Source organism: Mus caroli, unplaced genomic scaffold (genome assembly GCF_978045245.1).
Source record: "Mus caroli unplaced genomic scaffold, Mus_caroli_1 scaffold_12, whole genome shotgun sequence".
NCBI classification, from domain to species: domain Eukaryota; kingdom Metazoa; phylum Chordata; class Mammalia; order Rodentia; family Muridae; genus Mus; species Mus caroli.
Window position 1 is genome coordinate 23,071,265 of NW_028227267.1, and position 22,978 is coordinate 23,094,242.

At 46.6% G+C, this 22,978-nt stretch overlaps 1 protein-coding gene across 13 annotated transcripts in view; it reads right to left on the reverse strand.

Moving 5' to 3' along the window:
* Cacna1d (calcium voltage-gated channel subunit alpha1 D) overlaps positions 1 to 22,978 on the reverse strand; it is a 322,551-nt gene that overhangs the window by 100,819 nt on the left and 198,754 nt on the right. For all 13 annotated transcript variants that reach the window (XM_085828488.1, XM_085828485.1, XM_021182194.2 and 10 more), the window contains exon 9: positions 952 to 1,121. In XM_085828488.1, coding sequence (XP_085684614.1) covers positions 952 to 1,121 — 170 coding nt within the window. The remainder of the gene's footprint in view (positions 1 to 951; positions 1,122 to 22,978) is intronic.

Sequence of the window (22,978 nt, forward strand, 5' to 3'; positions counted from 1 at the left end):
GCACTGGCTGTAGTCATTTGTGAATGTATCTAAGGAAGAAGAAACCCTGACTCTCAAGGGCTCTGTTCAGCAAGAGCTTACTCAATATCTTCTACACGGTAGGTGAGCCTTGGATTCCCAGGCCTTTCGAGGGACATTGTTCTTGAAACGTGTTCTCCATCTTTGCTATCAACTATTCCAGAATGGAAACTAAATGGAAGCATCGTAGTCAAATGTGCCGTTAGATTTCACCCAAGACCCAAGTGCTCCCAGGATGACTAAGAGCACAGCTGTGGGAAAAGTGTGTTGTAAGTGAGACTCTGTGATCGGCACAAACAATTAATTCCAGTGGTTGACTGATTATTGGGCCTTGCCTCCTGGGGAAAGCACTTAAGGGTGCCTGATGTCACAGTGTGGAGCCTAGGCAGGTGGGCTACAAAGCAGCAAGCACTGACTCACTCTCAGGCCTCTTAACTGCTGCCTACTACAATCAGCTGGGTCCTTCCTAGCCTGATGGCCTAAGCACTCAGCTCGGTGTGGAGGATACCAGAGGGAGCCACTCCACAGAGCACAGAGGTGGAAGAGACCTGCTTCTCAGATCCTTGTGCGGGTGAAGCAGTAACTCACCGAGAGGAGAGAAGCCATGCCCTCCCTATAGCCCTAAGCTGAGATGTATCTTCTTCTACCCTTGGCCCACAGAGAAATGGGTCTGAGCTCCCAAGGCCCACAATGCAAATGGCTACCCTGCCATCTTACCTACGCCCCTAGACCCCATGCCTCAGGTGGAGACTCAGAGTGTGCACAGACGCTCTATTCTCTCTGTGATGTCAACAGGCAGACAGGACGGGGGAACTGGGAAGGTGTCTTTTACTCACAGCCCCGGGGTAGAGGCTCAGGGCATGGGGGCCACACTGCAGCACCTCAATCACACAGCAGGTCTGTCTGCTCAAGGGAAGGAAGGGCAGCACCTACTGTTTCGTTTGCCTTCCTCGCCACCCTCCTCCTCGTTCTCGGGATCAATGTCTTCTGCCTGGGTGATCCAGTCCAGGTAGCCCTTGAGGTCCTCTTCCAGCTGCTGTTTCTCCCGAAGCTTCTGGAAATCTCCACGTGCTTTAGCCTTCTCTCTTTCCTTGGAGAATTCTCTGAGAGAGGCAGAGAGGACAAAGGACCCGTTAGGACATCCATGGGTGCCGGTGCCCGGCTGTGCAGTGGTCTTACAGTAGCACACACAGTTTTGAGTACAGTGACAGGAGCACAGCTGCGGAGCCACACAAGTGCACAGAAGACAGTGTCCCCCTAAAGCAGCAGTGTGGGCATCAGAGTTGTGAAGACCACACTGACACACATGCATGATTTGCTAGAAAGTACACCACTCCCCTCGGGACCGATCTAGAGAAGCCCACACCTAAAGCATCCTGGGCTGTCATTGTGGGAGTTTTTACTCTCTCCACTCACTGTGATACCCGGCCACCCACTTCACAAGGAAGGGTACCAAGTGATCCAAGCTGAGGTCAGAGAGAACACCTAGAGCAGTGGGCAGGGATCCAATGAACCTATCTTACAGCCCAGGTCTCCCTGCTGCAGCAGGACCTCCAGTCCTGGGAAAGTACTCATGTTTGTGTTAATCTTTGCCTCTGGCCGTGATCTCTCCCAGCCTGCCCTGCAGAAGGCAGAGAGGTAGAGCAACCCTCTGCTCAATTATAGGAAGACCTGCGCTGGGAAGGTTTTGGCAGATACACGAGTGTCCCCAACTGTTTGTTGTCTTCTCTGCCTCCCTTGACTGCAACCCCATAACCCTGTCTCTATACACATACACAAAACCCCACACCTGCTCAGACATGCCTGAGAGTCGGGTGCATGACTGCCCAGGTTTTACATACAAGAACCATCTGCATGTCCAAATGTTAACTGCTAACAGGAGCCAAGCTATGTGAATTATGGGCCTGGGGCACACAACGAGAGCTGCTAGGAAGCGGGTACCCTTACAGGCAGAGAGGCTTCTGCACACAGACCCCAGCACCCCAACACAGAGACTGCAGTGTCCCACACACCTGCTAGCCAATGCAAAGCCAGCATGGCTCTCTTTCACTAACTCTGGTGGGAGGAGATAAGCTACTTTCATCAAGCTAACCCCCACTTGCTCTCCTCCTGCCCCTCCCTCAGCTCCAGGCCTTTTGGTGGCTGAATGGGTACCTAAGCATCCAGCAAAACTGGAATCTTTGCCCAGGGATTTCTCTCTGCTCTCAAGAAAGGCTCCCACTCACTGCCCCTGATTCTCTTTACTATTCAGACTCTAGGACTATCCTTGGCCCTGGTAGGGCCATCCTATCTCCATTTTGCCCTCTGAAGAGGACCGAGAGGCAAAGTCGTGGGAGGTTCCGGGCTTATCACACAAGATGAAATTAGGTAGGGTTGTAGGGTGAGCAGGACATACCCTCTGATCTCTGGCCCAAAGCACTCCCGGGGATAATGCAAAAGAGACTTGGAGGGCACCCTGCTACTAACATAACCAGATGAAGAGGACAGATGAGGTTTCTAGACCATCAGAGCTTCCCAAAGCATAAGCAAATGACAGCTTAGCCTGGGATAATTCCAAAGTCAGTCTCAACTCCAAGAGTTAAACTCAATCCAGAGCCACATCCTTGAGTAAAACTCAGAAGACCTGCATGAAGTATACCCATGGGAAGCCAAAGGAGCCAATGGTTTCTTAAACATAAAGATTAAATAGGTCTTCAGTTCCATTATTTATCAAAAAGGACCCTGGGTCAGACCTTTGTCATGTTTTGTTTCTGGTCTTACCACACCAAATATAGATTATCACCTACTAACAACATTCTTCTGGTTCATACATGATTCAAGTACCTTAAAAAATGATGACATAAGTTAGCTAAATGTTACCCTGTGCAGCTAAGAATGTCAGAAAGTAAAATTTTACTGTAACATCACATCTACCAGTTACACTAGAACTATAGGCCTGCCTCTCAGGTCTTTTGCCCATTGTAGTGGAGTACAGTTAAGCAGGCATGTGTAAAACCCTTCTGTGATGACGACTTCTCAGAATAATTTTGCTAATGCCTGTATGGAAATACCTTTCATAGGAAAGCAAGGTTTCCCACCACCACCACCACCACCACCACGTCCTGTCCCCGGTCTCACCTCCAGTCTACTGCATCTGGGATCAACCTCAGGTGATGACAAAAAGGGTTACTCCATTTTAAGTAGAATTCTATCATCTTCTAAGGTGCTCATTACCAAGAAGTTAAATGATAGTCCCTATTGCAAACATTTATTTGAATAAAGTTACTGGTAGAAATGATAAGATCTTTGAAAGTGACCGGAAAGTCTGAAAACAGTTACATTCCAGGAGCCCACTTGTCTGGGTCCAGAATTTTGTGGTGTGTGAACAAGAGAAAATATAACAGTGTTTGTATAAAAAAATGTGCATTTAATACATTGTTGTCCTTTGCCTATGAAGGAAGAGAAATAGGAAAGCAGACGTGCTTCTATCTGGTGCACCTGAAAGAGCAGAGTGCAAGGTTGGAAGTCTGAGGACAGAGCCTGGTGGGTCCAGTGCTTGAATGAGGTCCCAAGTTTGGATGACATGCATTTAAGGAGGAAAGCCAGGCATGTGTGGTTACAAGCCTATAACCACAGTGCTGGGGGAATGGGGACGAATGGATTCTAGGACTTAGTAAGTAGCCAGACTAGCCAAAATGGCAAGCTCCAGGTCCAACAAGAGACCCTGTCAAAAAAAAAAAAAAGATGGGGATTTTTAGAGGGGTCAACTGGCTCTGGCTCTGCATGCACACACACGGTACCTGCCTATGCACAGAGGCATACAACCCTCTTTCCTGCCCTCTTTTGTGCATGCACTTAAGAACAGAAGGAAACAATGGACAGGAATGAAGGGGGAAGAAGTAATAAAGGACAGAGTGTTTTTCTCAAGTGAATCGCTTTGTACGGTTTTGACTTTTGGAACAAAATGTTCTTTACAATATAGATTTTTTAAAAAAACAAATCAACTATAGAGTGGAACAAAAATGCCCGCACATTGGAAGTTGATCAAAACAAGTTCATTTGCTTGTGCTGCAGATAAATACCAGAACCATTGTGAAGGACGTAAATATAAGCAGCTCACAGACACGCGGCCATCGGTCCTGGCAGGTCTGGGGCAAAGGGAAGGAATACAGAAATGCCTTTGGTTACAGAGGATTGTTTGCTGGATTTGGGAGGGTGTGCATGCATGAATGGTCATGTGTGTGTGTGTGTGTGTGTGTGTGTGTGTGTGTGTGTGTGTGTGTGTGTGTTGGGTATGAATGATTCAGAAACTACTTTAGAAGCAGGGCAGGATTTGGCATGAGCAGTGTTGATGCTGGAGCTCTCACAGTGGAGAACAGCAAAGGTGGGGCTGGAGAGGACTAGGAGGAACCTTCTGAGGGACCAGATTATTCTGATCCATGGAATTTGCAGAGGCTCAGAGGGCTGAGGGGTTGAGAAAAGTAATCTTGTGAGCGCTGAGATTACAGTAGTGTACCCTGTAATTGGAACTGGTACAGCTGTGAACTCAGGATGCCTAAATAGTTTGCTCTAAAGGCCAATGTCGAGCTGTTTAAAAGATGCTGATATCTAAGCACACGGTTCTCTCTCTCTCTCTCTCTCTCTCTCTCTCTCTCTCTCTCTCTCTCTCCCTCTCTGTATACACAAATGTATGTGTCCCCAACCCAGCCACAAAACCTTCACCCTATAATTTGTTCTGCCACCATGATGTTCTGTGGTAAAGGTGGCACAGAAATTGTGGGAGTGGCCAACCAATGACTGGTCTAGCTTGAGACCCATGCCCATGCCTGACACTGCCTGGAGGACCAGGGACCAGAGGCTGGATAGCCCAGAGATTCACAAAAGAACAAAATAAGACTGGGAAAAAAAAGTCAATGAACTTCTCCCTAATTAACCCATTTGTCATCAGAGAGGCTTCACCCAGCAACTGATAAAAACAGATGCAGAGACACACAGCCAAACAGTCAGCAGAGTTTTGGGAACCCTGAGGGAGGAAGGATTGTAGGAGCCTGAGGGGTGAAGGACACCACAAGAATATGGTTGACAGAACCAACTAACCTGGTCTCATAGGACTTACAGAGACTGAACCGGCCATTAGGGAGTCTAACCTAGGCCCTCTGCAAATGTGTTATAATTGTGTAGCTGGGTGTTTTTGTGGGACTTAGGAGGGGACTATTTCTGATGCTTTTGCCTGCTTTGGGGACCATTGTCCTCCTACTGGGTTCAGCCTTAATATGAGGGGAGATGTCTAGTCTTACTGCAACTTAATGTACCACGTTTGGTTGATATCCCCAGGAGGCCTGTTCTTTTCTGAAGGGGTTTGGAGGAGGAGTGGATGGGGAGGGAGGAAGTGGGGGGCATGGAGGAGGAAGTGTGGAAACTGTGGTCAGGATGTAATATATGCGACAACAAATTAATACAAATAGAAATGTGAGTTCCAGTTCCATCTGCGGCAAGGGCCTAACGACCGTTTCCCTAGTTAGTGTAAGAACATTGGGCGCCCACATCTCCATTTCTCAGAATATTCCTCACTCAAGGGCATAAAAAGGCCAAATGTCATCCCATCCTTTGAATGAGGAAGCACTGAGACAGAGGACTGCCCACGTGCAAAGCCAATCTGAAGAGCATAGTGAGCCTCGGGCCAGCCTGGGCTATAGTATGAGACCCTGACCATAAAAAGCAAAACATGAAAGACCCTGTAACTGTTCTAATCAATTGCAAATGTATGCTGCTGCCAGCCCAGTCCAGCCCACTAGTGAGAACGTACGCTCCTAATGAGAGTTGATTGACTGTTGTCAATTTTCTTCGGGTATTTTAAGTCTTTCTCTCCCGGAATGTCCACTTCAAGCAGGAATGCAAGAAGGCTAAGTATAAACACATGCACCAGAATACATCCCTACGGGAAAGAAAGCCTTCAACTACTGGGATCATGTGTCCCCGCCCAGACGTGCCATCTGGATCGGCCTCCACCGGCAGCCTGCCATTCCCTGTGTGAACACAGGCCTCATGCGGTGGATTTTTCATGGCTGGCTGGTTAGAAAGCCATCCGTTTTATTTCCTCTTTAGGGAGCTATCACTCAACAAGAAATCCCCCTCACAGCCCAACAGAACTACTGTGAGTCTTCGACTGTCCCGTCTATGTGCACCTCATCTGCTATAACAGATGCTGTATTTGTGGTGAGCAATCCCTAGTTCCCACTTTGACACAGGGTCAGTAAGTCTCTGAGTTATGGAGGCACTTTGTCATTGAGAACCAAGACCCAGGTATGTTCCTGTCCCCTCCCAGAGAGAGATGTCTTCAACAGGCTTTGGCATTCTCACTAAGGCATGCTCACTGTGAGGGCGGGTACTGAGACTCTGTGAGGCCAGGCACACAAGCCCATCTCGCTGCTGAATGCCTCTCCTCAGTAGCTCACCGTGGACACACAGGGAGCAAGGGCAGGGAGCAGGTGCTTAGAGGGACGAGAATCAAAGTAGCTCAGAGGGGCAGGCATATAGGTGACCACCTATATATAGTCAATGGTAGACCACCTGCCTAGGATGTCCAGGTCCTAGGTGTAATCCCCAAGACCACCAAATTCTAAACAAAGAGTCACATGTCACTTCCTTTCTGTAGGGCAGAACATTGATAGAGTCTTGCTACGACGCTCAGGCTCAGACTGCCCTTTAACTTATGCCTGCTGGGCTGACAGAATCACAACCTACCCCTGGCTCTGCATTGTATCCTCATAGGCAACAGGAACTGCAGCAATCGGAAAGTCACTACTAACTTGGCTTTTTGGGTGTCAGGTGTGAAGCACCGAACCAGGCAGGGAGAAAAATGACTGTAGAGCAGCCAGAGCATTCTGTAAACACAGATGACCCGCTAGCTTTAGCATTATAGGAATGTGGTAAAAATACCAGTTTCTAAGGCCTCCATTTTCTTACACTATAATTTGAAAAGGGGCCCAAGGGACTTGTCCTTGCTGACACAACCACCCTTACCCTGAGGTCGCTACCACCTCTGCCTTGTTTATGCTAATCCGTGAGGTCAGACACACCAGTGTGATGTCTTCAACAGGCTTTGGCATTCTCACTAAGGCATGCTCACTGTGAGGGCGGGTACTGAGACTCTGTGAGGCCAGGCACACAAGCCCATCTCGCTGCTGAATGCCTCTCCTCAGTAGCTCACCGTGGACACACAGGGAGCAAGGGCAGGGAGCAATGGGTTACCTTGAGAAGCAGCAACTTCTCCGAAGGGGCACAGACAGATTGAAATGAATGGATACTTAACACGGTCTGTGTCTTAGTCAGGGTTTCTATTCCTGCACAGGCATCATGACCAAGAAGCAAGTTGGGGAGGAAAGGGTTTATTCAGCTTACACTTCCATACTGCTGTTCATCATCAAGGAAGTCAAGACTGGAACTCAAGCAGGAGCAGATGCAGAGGCCATGGAGGGATGTTCCTTACTGGCTTGCCTCCCCTGGCTTGCTCAGCCTGCTCTCTTATAGAACCCAAGACTACCAGCCCAGAGATGGTCCCACCCACAAGGGGCCTTTCCCCCTTGATCACTAATTGAGAAAATGCCTTACAGCTGGATCTCATGGAGGCATTTCCTCAACTGAAGCTCCTTTCTCTGTGATAACTCCAGCCTGTGTCAAGTTGACACAAAACCAGCCAGTACAGTTCTGTAATAACATCTGTCTTCTCCAGGCCCACAGACACTCTGCGTGCACCCTAGCAAGCACCCTAAGGAGCACCCTCACAAAAGAACAGTAGTTCTCATCTCCTCAGCCTCAGCAATGACCTAGAAGGGAAAGCAGGAGGACCACCTGCTATGAACAGGTCTCCTCTGTCCTTTGGCTCTTCTCCCAATGTAGCAGTCTGGCTCCCTCCTAGACCCGGCAGACAGGCTGTCTGGAAGCATCAACACTAGACAAGATGAAGGGGCATGAGCTTAGCAGAAATGGTGGTATGCCACTCCTCCATCCTCAAGGCCCCAAGGACAAGTGCAACAGGATGCAAGAGCAGCTTCAGCAGAATCAGAACACGCATCAGGGAAAGCGGCTGGGCTTTGGCAGGAGGGGCTGAGTCTATGCTGTGCCCCCTGCCCCCCCACAACACACAACAGTAAAAGCTCAGGCTTGCTGGCATTTGTATTTAGAATCTCCAGTGTCTTTATAGCCACTGCTACGCACATCTCACAGTGACACAGGCAGGACACAGGTGTTCTTGGTCATCTCACAAAGGCCAATACTGAGGACCAACAAGGTCCTGTCACATGCCCAGTTCACAGCTGGGCTAGCAGCAAGGCTTTGAACCCAGTTCTACTGGACCTCACTTCTTGCTAACACAGGGGCAGGGACACAAAGGACACTCAATGAACCAGGGAAGCACCAGCATAGTAGAAAATGCTTCTCTGTGTTTCACACTATTTGGTTTTCTCCCAGAGCCCCAACTCTGGAATAAAATGACGGCCCCTTCCTGCATATTTCCCTATGGCTGTCTGTCACGTCTCCTAGGAGGCACCATTTCAGACCCAGAAACCTGGAAGGAGTCTCAGGTCCTGAGTGCACACCCCATAGTCTCAGAGAGCCCCCCAAACTCTGATCTATCTAGAATTTCCAGAACCTAACAGTGAATTATAGAACCCCTTGATTAGCTCAAAATCCCAGGGAGAGAACAGTAGCCTGCAGTGGACCACTGCACTCAAACACAGGAGCAGAGCAAATGTGACTGCCCCAAATGTAGAAGGCTGACATGCAGTCTGCTCTGGGAAGTTTCCTTTCTCAAATGCCCTCTAAAATAAATGGGCCACTGGGAATTGTCTTAATTTAGAGACAGGGCTTGTTCTTGCTTGTTTTTAACTAGACTTGCATAAATTAAAGGCAAGCAAATGGAACCCCCTTATATCCACACATGCAATCATTCACTAGTCCTAAGAGAAGAAAAGCCAACAGACCCTCTAGGATGCTGATTTCTAGTAGAATAAAGGACTCAGAAACTCGTCCAAAATGAAACGCAACATTTATGAAAGCAAAGGCAAGGGGGAGTGGAAAGTTGTTTTTTTCTGCCGGTAGAGAACAACCTTCCTTAGACCTAAATCACACCCATATACAGACAAAAAAGGAAAGGCAGAGAATGAAAAGGCAGTGTCTGGGAGTAGTCCTGTACACCTACAGCCCTACACTAACATGTAGGAGGTAGAGGCAGGAGGATTAGGGCTTCAAGATCAGCCTTGGCAACATACCAAATCCAAGGTCAGCCTGGGCCACGAGGGAACCTGCCTAAAACAGAATGAGAGGAAGCAAGGAAGTAATGGAGAGAGGGGGGCGGGGGGAGGAAGGGAAGGAAGGACAGAAGGAGGGAGGCAGGGAGGGAAGGACAGAAGGAGAGGTGAGTTAAGGCATTCAAAGAATAGTCTTGCACTTGCTACTAACATTCTGGAGAGCATAAAGGTTCAGGCTTTGTTCGAGAAAACACTTATGTAAAGAGTTAACGGGAAAATGTGATGTTTCCCAGAAGGCAAAAGAATCTTAGCAATCACAGTCGTTCAGGTCAAAGTTCATCAGAAGCAGTGTGCTTCCTCCATGAGCCCCTCCACCTTGAGAAGCCTGTCACCATGAGGAGCCTATAACTTCAACACCATGGTCTCTCTGCATCTGGTGAACAGTTCAGGGCAGGGTAGGAGCTCAGGACTCCTCCCTCTCCCAGGGGAGCTGCTCCAGTGTAGACGGGTGGAGGGGCTACTGTAACAGGGCATTTCATTGGCCACTGTGAGGCACGGAATATCAACAAGTGGGTCAGGAATTCTGCCCCGCCAAAGGAACCAGTAAAAACACAGGGTCGGGTATACGGGGTACCTGTGTGTGTGTGGGGGGGGGGGGCTAAAAAGGAAACATAGCTGACCTTTAAGGAATCTTGACTAAAACAAAGTCTATGATGAATCTAGGGCTTCGGTGCCTCATGGCACTGTGTTTTCTGGGGTTTTCCTGTGGTGTGTGGTGTGAGCTTATCTCGAAATGGCCTCTTCTCTTCAAGGCTTTCATGCTTTCACGGACATAACAGTCTGTGAAGATGATTTAAATGGGAAACCATTTCCATCTTTGGGGAGGACAAACCATTTTGGAAGCAGGCGTCTACTGCTCTTGGTGACTAGATTACATTAACTACTGTACAGAGAACCCTGCAGTTAGCATATATATGTTCAACTAGAAGAGCTCAGGAACTTCTCGTGGTGTGCCGCCCTGGGCAGTGCCCCAGGTTATAACAGTGTGTGCGCTAATGTCCCGGCAGTGCCCCAGGTTATAACAGTGTGTGCGCTAATGTCCCGGCAGTGCCCCAGGTTATAACAGTGTGTGCGCTAATGTCCTGGCAGTGCCCCAGGTTATAACAGTGTGTGCGCTAATGTCCCGGCAGTGCCCCAGGTTATAACAGTGTGTGCGCTAATGTCCCGGCAGTGCCCCAGGTTATAACAGTGTGTGCGCTAATGTCCCGGCAGTGCCCCAGGTTATAACAGTGTGTGCGCTAATGTCCCGGCAGTGCCCCAGGTTATAACAGTGTGTGCGCTAATGTCCCGGCAGTGCCCCAGGTTATAACAGTGTGTGCGCTAATGTCCCGGCAGTGCCCCAGGTTATAACAGTGTGTGCGCTAATGTCCCGGCAGTGCCCCAGGTTATAACAGTGTGTGCGCTAATGTCCCGGCAGTGCCCCAGGTTATAACAGTGTGTGCGCTAATGTCCCGGCAGTGCCCCAGGTTATAAAAGTGTGTGCGCTAATGTCCCGGCAGTGCCCCAGGTTATAACAGTGTGTGCGCTAATGTCCCGGCTGTGCCCCAGGTTATAACAGTGTGTGCGCTAATGTCCCGGCTGTCCTGCCTCATTTCTAACCCCTGCTTCCTTGAAATGACTTCAGTCACCCTAAAATCACTCACTTCCCTCAAGCCTCAGTGGTCTTCCATGGCAGCAGTGTTCTTAAGACCATGTCCTAGGCTAGGGCAGATGTGAGGCTATTTCTCTGACATCTGGTACCCCTGGGTCAGAGTAGAACTCATTTCACAGCCATGAAGTTGGTGATTTAACACTTTTTCACACACCAGCCTGTAAACTCTATAAAGGAGGGGCTAGATCCTATCACAGGGCCGGACCAGCCAATAAGAATCAGATCAATAAGCAGGTGTTTCTGTAAGTAAGGATATCAACTCGATGACATTGATATCACAGACGTGGATACTGGGACTCTGTGTCGGATGATCTGGACACAAGTGTCCATGGAACTTTCCACCACTTGAAACTACACCCCACAACATCATTAAAAGTTTGAAGTAAGAATTCTAGTTAAGTTTAAAATATATAGGCATAGCAGCAAAGTATCTCAGACATCTTAGAACAAATCGTGAAATGCATTTACTGCATTTCCTTCTTTGAAGACGGAAGGACTTCTCTCTCTTCAAAGGGTTAGTCTCCATAGCTACCAAAGTCATCCCAAATCTGGGGAAATTGGTTGGTATTTTTTTCTAGAGAGCTCCTAAGAGTCTCTGTAGGATTCAAGGTAAAAGTTAAAGACTTTTAAAGGCAAGTTTAAGAGGTGTTTTTAAACACCCTTCAACAACACAAGCTCCCCGCTGGATGTAGCTTTCTCTGAATGAAAGCCATTACGAGACCAGATGAGTCAAACTAGCATCACCACGTATTTTATGAATCCTTTAAATACTTCTACTTACGAAATGTAAGCCAAACCCAGACAGACACACATGGTATGTGCTCACTTATAAGCACAGCATAACCATGCTACAATCCACAGACCAGAAGAAACCAAGTAATGAGGAGTTCCCAAGGGAGGACGTGCCAATCTCACTCAGAGGAGGAAACAAAATAGTCATCGGAGGTGGGGGGAGGGAGGGAGCTGGGTGGGAGAGGCTGGGAGCGAGAACAGCAATCTATGGGGCATCTCTGGGAGAAGCTGAAGACCTGGGATGGGGGAGGTTCTGGGGAGTCTAGCGGGGTGACTGTAGCTGAGACTCCTATCAGTGGGGATATGGAGACTAAAGTGGCCACCTCCTATAGCCAGGTGAGACTTCCAATGGAGGGAGGGAGACATTGATCCACCAATAAAACCTTCAACTCAAAATTTGTCCTGCCTACAAGATGTCCTGCCTAAAGATGGAGCAGAGACTGAGGGAGAGGTCAACCAATGACTTGCCCAACCTGAGACCCAACCCATCTAAGAAAGCTAATCTCTGGTACCATTAACGATACTCTGTTATGCTTGCAGACAGGAGCCTAGCATGACTGTCTGCTGACAGGCTTCATCCAGCAGTGAATGGAAACGGATGCAGAGACCCACAGCCAAACATCAAGTGCTGTTTGAAGAGTCTTGTGGAAGGGGAGGGGGATAGAATTGAGGGAGCCAGAGAGACTATCTACAGCGTCAACTAACCTGGACCCATGGGCTCTCAAGAGCCTGAGCCACCAACCAAAGAGCCACATTTGTAGCAGATGTACAGCTTAGTCTTCATATGGGTCCCCTCATAATTGGAGTGTGTGTGTGTGTGTGTGTGTGTGTGTGTGTGTGTGTGTGTGAGAGAGAGAGAGAGAGAGAGAGAGAGAGAGAGAGAGAGAGAGAGAGAGAGAGAGACTGATTTTGTTACCTGCTGTAAGATCCCCCTTTCCTAACTGGACTGCCTGGTTGGGCCCCAGTGGGAAAGGATGTGCTTAGTCCTGCTGCAACTGACGTCCCAGGGTGGGGTGGCACCCAAGTGGTGCTTCCCCTTCTGTGAGAAGGGAGGGGGTAGGGGGAGAAACCTGTGAGGTTGGGACTGTGCAGAGGGAGGACTGTGACCAGGATGTAAAGTGAATAAATAAATAAATTAAATTAAAAATATATACCTCAATAGACTTGTCAGATAGTTTTTGTTTGTTGTGTGTGCCTGAAGAGTGACACGGGCGGTGGCAGTTCTGTAACATACAAACACATCTAAAGGTACTCGTGGTCTCAGGACACATCCTTTTTATAAACCAAAACAGGATATTGTATGAAAGGCCCAGGTGGACTGCCTGCCACAGACTAATAGCCAGATAAGCAACACGGGGGTGGGGAGGCAGGGGGAAGAAGGCATCCGAATATAGATGAGCATTAAAGACCCAAGTGGGGCTTAACCCACCCATCTGCACGTTCCTACATCTATCCGCATGTTCCTAAGGAAATAGCTAGCTAACCCAGCCACACGTTCCTAGGGAAATAGCTAGGAACTCCAACTCAAATCCTACCATGTTTGTGTAAATGGCAAACCATCTGGTGAGCTACATCAAAAGAACCAGGCACCCCTCTCAGGAGGAGTCCCCCAATGAAAAGCATAATGGTAAGAAAATATAGGCAAGGGTATTGTATTACAGAGGAGAAGGAGCTAAGATGTGCTCCCCAGTTAGCAGTCCTTAAAAGACTAAGAGCCACAAGGACTTGTTCACAGTAGACTTATGAAGCACATGGTGACAGGCCCAAGTTCTTAGAAGACAATCTGCTATTCACTCTGCTTTGGGTAATTAGACTTGGGAAGAGACTCAGCCTGACAGAGCATGAAGAACCAAGCTTCTTAGGAGGTACCGGCTGAGCCACAGGAATACCTCTGGTTAGGCACAGAGAGAGCTCCTGGCCAATGAGAGAGCAACTTGGGCTCTGGAATCACGGTTCCTATTTAATTATGAGTCTCACCTCTTCAAGCTGTGTTACTTTAAGGAAACTGAGGGACCTCTCTGGGTCTTGATTTATCTATATGACTCTTTTGAGCCTTAATCATTTATAAAACAGAGGCAAAGACCTCTTATTGTACCAAAGGATCACAGAGGATCCAATGGAACAACAAATGGAATGAAGAATGCAGCCTGGTGACTGGGTCTAATCCCAGTTGCCATATAACAAGGATATGAGCAACAGGTCTATGCCTGGCCTCACATAGCTCCACCCCAGCTTGAGGGCTGAACCACACAGATCTCATTTCTCATCAGAGAGGCACTGGCCACAGGATGTCCCAAGTCTGTACCTTCATCTCCATAGCCACTCCTAACACCATTGCCTGCTCCAGGGTTCTCCTCACCCTATCTCAGTTTTATAGTTCAGATGGAGTTCAGAACCATTACGTACTTGTACGGTAGCCACAGCTCAGAGGAGAGGTTGTGCTTCTTCAGTGGGGCCCCCAACTGCACATCATCCACTCTTCTGCACCACTGATGTGCAGCAAGCTTGGAGCTCCCCCGAAGTCTCATCCTCACACTCCAGCTCTCTGACAGGCCCGAGGAGCTAGAAAACACCTTCCTTTCTTTACCATCCTTATGAACTCTGTCCATCTATCAACACTCAGTCAGAGCCTAGCTTCCCATCACCCTCTTAGGCACAAATCTGATGTTGAATCATTGCCAATAAGAGATAAGGGGCAGCCCTAATTCTCTGGTATGTCTGCTAGTCTGTTCATAAGTAAAAATTATGAATAAGCAGTTAAAAATTCCTGACAGGAGCCCTTCTGGGAAGAAGGTGACAGACAGGTGGGGTTTGCCTCCCACTACATTAGAGTCCTATAGATGATGCAAAAGTCCCCAAGGCTCAAGGACTTGAAAGCCCCAAATGCTTGCACATAGACGTAAGTGATGCTATGTGACCTTGCCCCCAAGTTATTTCTGATTGGTAAATAAAGATGCTGACAGCCAATAGCTGGATAGAAGAGACATAGGTGGATTTTAGGGATCCCAGGCCCTGGGTGGGGGGGTTGAGTGAGAACCATGAGTAAGAGAAGAAGGTGAGGAGAAGGGAGATGCCATGAGTTAGAAGTCAAGAAAAGATGGCCACATGAGGGTGGCCAACTGGAGTTAGGAGCAGCCCAGATGAGACATAGTAGGAATAACTCAGAGTTATCTATAGAAAAGCAGATTATAATAGCATAGAGGGTAGATATCTACCCAGATCCTGTGCTGATCAAGGCTTATTGTAAATATGAAGGCTGTGTGTGTCTTTTATCCACGAAGTAAATGGCCAAAGGCAGGGTAGAAAGCCTGGATTGGGATTAAAAAGTTTGTACAACAAAAGGAATGATGGAGTTCTGAGTGAATTAATATTTTATCCTTGAGTCATGGAACCCTGCAGAGAAACACTAGCAACTGAAGGCTCAGACCCTGGACAATCGTTTTCCTCTCCTGGAAGAGCACAGCCAGACACACATGACACCCTCACATGTGGACAGGGCGCTGAGGCTTTCAAGTCCCTTCCGTTAACCTCTTTTGTTCTCAGAACATGCAGGATATGAGGTTGTCTCATTTCAAGGACGAAAGAACCTAGGTACAGAGTAGTGAACTGTGATGGCCCAAGTCACATCTCTGGAAAGTGTGGGATGGAGTGGAGTCAGGACTTTTGACTTCTGATGTCCCGCCCACCCCATACAATAGGAGAAGCTGACAAACACACCCCTGCACCCCAGACCAGCATAGAGATCACAACCCGATGAGTGGTGTGGAGAATTCAGTGCAGAGAGCCAGCATTCCGGGTTGTGTGTGCTGAGACAGGAGCTTCTTAGACCCACACCTATCACATGGCCTCCTCACTTTCTCTGCCCTTGCTTCCTGCTCCCCATATGCCCCATCATCCCTGTATCCCTCTGAGCTTGCTTTGGCACCAACTCTGTCTTCTCTTCAACTCTATGGCCCTTTCGGAGCCCTCTGGGATGCTGCCCCAGTGTGGCAACCTCTCCTGAACCTTCAGTCTATTTTTAGGGGACCACAAACATGCCTTGATGCCTGCTGCTCAACCCTTTGGATAGTTCCTATAGTTTTTTTTAGGTAGGAATAAAATTAACTCACATGTCTGACATGATGTCCTGTCCTTGCTATATGCTGGTTTTAATTCCAATAAGGTTTTAGCCTCTTTATTTAGTCCATATAAGCAAGCATGCTGACTATCAATACAAATACATTTTTTTCTTTCTTCCCAGTCTTTCTGTATTTTATCTCTTTTTTGCCTTAATGCACTGTTTAGTATTATCAATTCAATGTTGAATAAATGAACTGATAGATGTATCCACACCTTGCTACTAGTCTTAGGAAGAGTCATTAGTCTTCAAACATTAACCATGATGTCAGCTATAGGTTGCTGTAGAGCAATGGTTCGCAACCTCCCTAATGCTGCTTTAATATAGTTTCTCATGTTGTGCTGACCCCCACCCCAAAGAGAAAATTATTTCATTGCTACTTCATAATGTAAACTTTCTGCTGTTATGAATTATAATGTAAATATCTGACATGCAGGATATTTGCTATGAGACCCTCAATGGGTAGCAACCCATGGGTTGAGAACCCACTGCGGTAGAGCACGGTTGCCAGATTGTGAAAGTCCTTGAGAAGTTCTCATTTGTTGAGAATTAACAATGCAGCCAGAAAAAAAAATGGTCTGTGGAGCTTTCTGCACTTACTGGGAGTCACATAAACACTTCCTTATGGATGCAGCAGCAAGCTTCCCGCAAAACACTGCCTTAGATGGACTGTATAAATGCAGAGACACTGGACTCAGTATCATTCAAAGTGCTTTTAAATGCTTCTGGTGGTTTGAGTCATTGTAGAGATTTATTAATTACAAAATATTTAAGAGACTTTATAAATAGGTTATCATTGATTTCTCTCTTACAGTCTTAAAAGCTAGAAAAGCATACCTTTTCATTATTGTTTGTTTTTAATTTCTAAAAATTCCATCTGTTTGCTGTTTATGTTAGAGTGTATCCCACTGTGGGCATGTGGAGGTCAGAGGACAACTTGTCGATCGATGTCAGTTCTCTCTTTTCACTATAGGGGTCCGAGGGATCCAACTCAGGTTGTCAGTCTTGGTGACAAGTGCCTGCTATGTCATCTTCAGACTCTAGAAAAAAGCATGCTTTTAAAGAGTGTCTTAGTTGGGGTTTCATTGCTGTGAAGAGACCCCATCACCAAGGCAACTCTTATAAAGGACAACATTTAATTGGGGCTGGGTTACAGTTTCAGAGGTTTAGTCCATTATCATCACGATAGGAAGCATGGTAGCATCCAGGCAGACATAGTGCTGGAGGAACCAAGAGTTCTACATCTTGATCCCAAGGCAGCCAGGAGGAGACTGTCTTCTGTAGGCTGCCTCCATACTAGGCAGAGCTTGAGCAATAGGAAGCCCACCCCCACAGTGACAGACTTCCTCCAACAAGGCCACACTTATTCCAACAGGACTTTAACTCCTAATAGTGTCATTCCCTGTGGGCCAAGCATTCAAACACATGAGTCTATAGGGGCCAAACCTATTCAAACCACCACAGAGAGTCCACCTTCAGAGTTGTTTTAAATCTTACTTTACATGTATGAGTGTTTTGCCTACATGCATGTCTGAGCACCATATGCATTACTGGTGCCACGGAGGTCGGAAGAGGGTGTTAGATCCCCTGGAACTAGGGTGCAGACAGTTATGAGCTATCATGCTGGGAATTGAACCCAGGTCCTCTGAAAGAGCACCCAATACTCTTTACCACAGAGCCATCCCTCCTGCTCTGCTTTGAGACTCAATGAATTTTTTTTTAATAGTCATGATGTGGCTGTTCTGTTTGCTCTTGAAAAGAACAGTACATGGTGTTCTGATAAAGTCAATCAGGTAGTTATTTGATAGCTATTAACCTAGCTATACTCTGGATACTTGCTGTTTTTTCTTCATCTCCTTACTCTGTCAATTACTGACAAGACATCACAAACATTTCCATCTACGTGTGTGGGCTCACCAGTGTTTTACTTAATTTGGACAGGTCTGGCTTTAAGCACATTGTATCTGTTACTAGGAACAAGCATGCAGAGTCGCTGCATCTTGATGAAATAGCCCTGGTTATTGCAGGATCTCTCTCTCTCTCTCTCTCTCTCTCTCTCTCTCTCTCTCTCTCTCTCTCTCTCTCTCTCCCTCTCCCCTTCCATTTGCCTCTGCTCTCCTCTCTGCATGTGCCTCTCTGCCCCACCTCTCTCTGCCCTATTTCTAAAACTGCTTCTTGAATTGAAGTCCTTTTTTTTTTTTTTTTTGGTGACATTTAATATTAACCGTGTTCCTTTGTTTGCAGTCTGTGTCAAATTTTATGTCATCTTGCATTTTTATCCAGTATAACAATTTCTGCCTAATTAAACTGGCACAGTCACTTTCAGTGAATTCAGTCCTTGATGAAGCTTACAGCTGTCTGCCATCTTGCTATTTTACCTGTTCTGTTTGTTTTTCTTGAGTTGAATTCTTACTATCTAGCTCAGGCTGGCCTTGAATTTATAATCTGCTTGCCTCGGCCTTTCAACGTCAGAACATCAAGCATTTGCCACCACACCAAGCGCTGTGCGCTTTATATATTTAATTTTTTATACTGCACGTGCTTCATCCGCCCTTCCTGCTCTCCTGACTTATTCTGGGGCACTGATCCTGTTTAATCTCTTTATGGCTTGTGGCATTATTGTGTTTCATTTTTAAAATATTAAGGTTGTCGTGCATCCTTACATTAGCATGGCAAACCTATTTTAAGGACTTTACAACAGGAAGGCTCTCTCCCAACCTTCCCTGTCCCCGCTGTGGGTCCCCATAAGCCCATGGCACTCTCTGTGGGTCCCCATAAGCCCATGACACTCTCTGTGGGCCCCCATAAGCCCATGGCACTCTCTGTGGGTCCCCATAAGCCCATGACACTCTCTGTGGGTCCCCATAAGCCCATGACACTCTCTGTGGGTCCCCATAAGCCCATGACACTCTCTGTGGGTCCCCATAAGCCCATGACACTCTCTGTGGGTCCCCATAAGCCCATGGCACTCTCTGTGGGTCCCCATAAGCCCATGGCACTCTCTGTGGGTCCCCATAAGCCCATGGCACTCTCTGTGGGTCCCCATAAGCCCATGACACTCTCTGTGGGTCCCCATAAGCCCATGACACTCTCTGTGGGTCCCCATAAGCCCATGGCACTCTCTGTGGGTCCCCATAAGCCCATGGCACTCTCTGTGGGTCCCCATAAGCCCATGGCACTCTCTGTGGGTCCCCATAAGCCCATGGCACTCTCTGTGGAAGCTTTTCACTACTTTTTAAATTAAATGACATCATTTCAAGAAATTTAGAAAAGTGTGTGTGTGGGGGGGGGGACCTCTATCTTTACATTTGTGGGGTTTTTTTGGTGCTTATTTCTAAAATATGTATTTGTTTCTACCTAAAATTATTTTTCTTTTAGCATAAAGAGTTTCATTTACCATTTCTTATAGTGTCGATTTGTTGATCAATTTTCTTGGCTCTTATTTGAAATCTTGTGTCATTTAACTTTAAAAAAAAAATCCCCAGATTTTTTTAACTTTGTTTTTGTTTTTGTTTTGTTTTGTTTTGTTTTGAGTCAGGGTTTCTTTATGTAGCCTTGGCTGTCCTGGAATTCACTGTGTAGACCAGGCTGGCCTTGAACCCACAGAGATCCACCTGCCTCTGCTTCCAGAGTGCTGGGATTAAAGGTGTGCACTGCTGTCCTATGTCATTTCACCTTTTTGAGGAGATATTTGTGCTCCAGAGTTTCCTTCAGCTCCTTAACCATTTTCCCTCATCTTTTTCAGAACTGGGGTTTGAACCTTGGGCCTTTCTTATAGCAGGCAAACACTCTAGCGCTGAGCTATACCCCCAAATTCTTTCAGCTCTTCAAAAATGTCAGAGTCCACAGGACTGTGGCTTCTTTTTACTACGTCCAAAATCCAAGTCAATGAATTCTATTGTATTGTAGCATGTATTGTACTTCACCCACCTAAGTGTGTGTGTGTGTATGTGTGTGTACATGAGTGTGGAGGGCAAAGGACATCGTTAGGGTCAATTCTCCCCATTTAATTTCCTTTAACATATTATCCTTAACTTTTGGCTATCTGTCTTTGATGCACCTAGGATTGTGGTTTTTTTCCTTCCATTTATTAAATTTGTTTTATTTATTTGCATTTACTTATTTTTTCCTTCCTCATCTATTTTTCTCTGTGACTCTAACTTCACATTCATTAGCTTGCCTTTTACTAACCTGCGTATCTGTAAACCTTCACTCAACTTCTCCCCTCTGCTTCCCAACCAGTTTTCAGACACGGCCTTACTCCCATGCTAATACGCACTAGCTTTCTATCTTCTCTTTGTGCTGTGCAAATCCTTTCCTTTAATTTCTTGAACAGCGTTAAAGCAGTTCAAGCCCGATCACCTAGGACAACGCTCCTGTCACCTCCTGACGTGCGTCCCCACCCACCGAGGCTGTTTCACTGCTCCTTTTCTCAGTGTTTTGATCATGAGATGAAATATTTGGGCCAATGGCTGTACTTTGGCATCTTCCTTTAATGAGTATTGGTTTTTTTTGTTTCGGAGTGTTAGGCATTTGGTCTGATCCTTTGGGAGTTTGTTTTAATAGTGAATGTGGCTTCCTGCTAATGCCCACCTTTCCTAAAGTCTCACTTCAAATCCCACACACAGTCTTTAAGGCTTACCCACTACAGTCTGAGCCCAGCACTGGGCTCTCCAGTAGCTGTTTTCTGCCAGGCTTTGGTGAGTATGATACAGCATGTAATTAGCTATGCACATGGCCCAAGATGTCAGATTTAAATTTCTTTATTTAGATTTCTGGAGCCCTTTCTCTGACGATGTCTCCCCTCCATTCTGTCCTACAAGTTCCAGATGTCTTATCATCCCTGAACCACTCTTTGAGTCCCCCACAAGTGGACTGACATTCTCTGCTGAGTTTTTGATGCCCTCCACAACAATTCTAAGAGCATTTCCAGGCATTAAAACAGGAACTTCTGAAGTGCTGAGTCCCAACACTGCGAAATCCATGTCCATATTCTGAAAACAGTCACATTGGGTTTTTTGTGCTATTTCATACTTCTTTATAGTGAAATATCCAAGCTGGTACCATTAGTACCTTGTGGCTGGAAGAGGCTCACAGCAGCCTTAGGTTCGCTTTCTATATACTCCCTTTAGATTAAGTCCATTCAAATCACTGCGGCTATAGTGACTTTTATATACAGATTTTCCAGCATTAAACTAAGAGAAAATTCAAATACTCATAAAAGCATAATGGATTATAGAATGAAAGCCACCAATATGCCTACCAGCTGGATTCCACAAATAACATCTGCTAAATCTCCATTATCATCTCTCTATGCATCTCTCTAGATGACTAACAATACAACCTCACTCCTGGAACATTTTTAAAGGTAATCTGAAGACATTTGAGTATTATAATTTTTATAAAATTCAATTTTAAATCACACCAATTCTTGATTTTTTTTTCTTTTTTTTTTTTTTTTTTTTTTTTTGGTGATTTCTCTACTCTTCAGCCATGATCAAAGCTTACCACAGGCTCTACAAGGACCCAGGAGATCTCAGCTCTGTTAGCCAGTTCTCCCCCTTTGTCCCTGCCTCCCAGAGCCCTCGGGTCCTCAGTCTCTGCCTTCCCAGCTTTGTTTAGTTTCTCCAATGTCTTCTGCTTCTTCCCATGGTCCGACACTGATAGAAGCTCAGTGTTTTCTATCTCTGCACTATGCCTGTCTATGGCAGATGTTTCTTCAGCCTTCAGTGCCCTGGGACACTGCCACACACCTCCACCATAGCTGTGCCACCGCATGGTCTCTCCAATTCTCAGAGCATTTGTAAAGGTTTTTCACCATAAGTTTACCTTCTTGATTAAGCATGTTTCATAATGACAAAAAAAAAATCACCTTTCTTCATAGCTCAGGGTGGTCTTGAACTCATGATTCCCATGCCTATGTCCCTGTGCTAGAATTGCAGGCAAGTGTTACCATGCCCAGGCCTCTGCTCTGAACTCGCTACAGTAACCACAGTGGCTAGTGTGGCACTTGGCAAATACAGCTCCTCTGTGTGGGCACTCAAACATTACTCATCAGTTAAAGGGAAAAGCCATTCTTTTGTAAATAGGAGAGAAGGGGAGAGAATTAATAGGAGTCATTAGACACTACTTTGTCTTGTCTGTTGTTTGAACCTAACTAGATACAGACTTTTTATGGGTCAGTCAGTCACTCAGCACTGCCTCCAGACAAAGTCACTGTGTTCCAGAAAACTAAAGAAAAGGGAGACAGTACATAGCTTCCCATAGTCCTTCTGGATGCCCAAATCCACATTCTGCCAGCACGGCAGGTTCATATCTCAGCTGTTTCTCAAAGAGACAGCTATGATTTGCATGGCCTCCCTCCTCCCAACCCCCTTCTTCTTCAGAAAAAGAATCCTCTTAACGAAAATGTGTCTTTGAGGCGTTTAGGGCAAAGAACTTACCCGGACCCTCTCAATGTTCTGCCTTGTGGGCCCTACGCATGCTGTCTCACACGAGCAAGGTGCCAAAATAAAATCAAAACCCCAAGAAGAAGCAGGTGCTGAAATGTAACAAGGAGATGTTGCACATATGGTAGACACGCTATCTTTGTATGGATACCAAGCTGCCCTACAGAGCCGATACCTGAGGCATGGAAGCAGTTTTACTAGCCTATATAAGAACACTGAGCAGAAGGAAAAGATCTGGCAGAAGATGGCAGTAACATCTTAGAGACTGTCATTAATACGTTTCTCCCAAGAAGTCAAGTTATTAAACTCATAAACATTCTTTTCATTGTAGGCAACAGTGACGGCCACCAGCAGGATGAGGAACGCAGGAAAATTATGGCTTTAATTTCAACTATTAAGGTATCAACAGTTTTGTGAAGAGCTGAGTCTGTGCATAAAATCACTGTAATGAATTCTACTCCCCTAGGACTTGAGATCAACACACTCCACGGTCGCCTCTGCAGTATCATTGCCCTCAACAACCTTCTGCCTTCTGAGCTGCGTAACAAGATGAGCACAGGTGGAGAGGAGATTGCTGACGATCTGCTTTGGACACAGTTTGCCACGGGCAAGATGGATGCCCACGAGGGCACATGAGGCCAGCGGAGCCTGCCAGGTCCTCAGA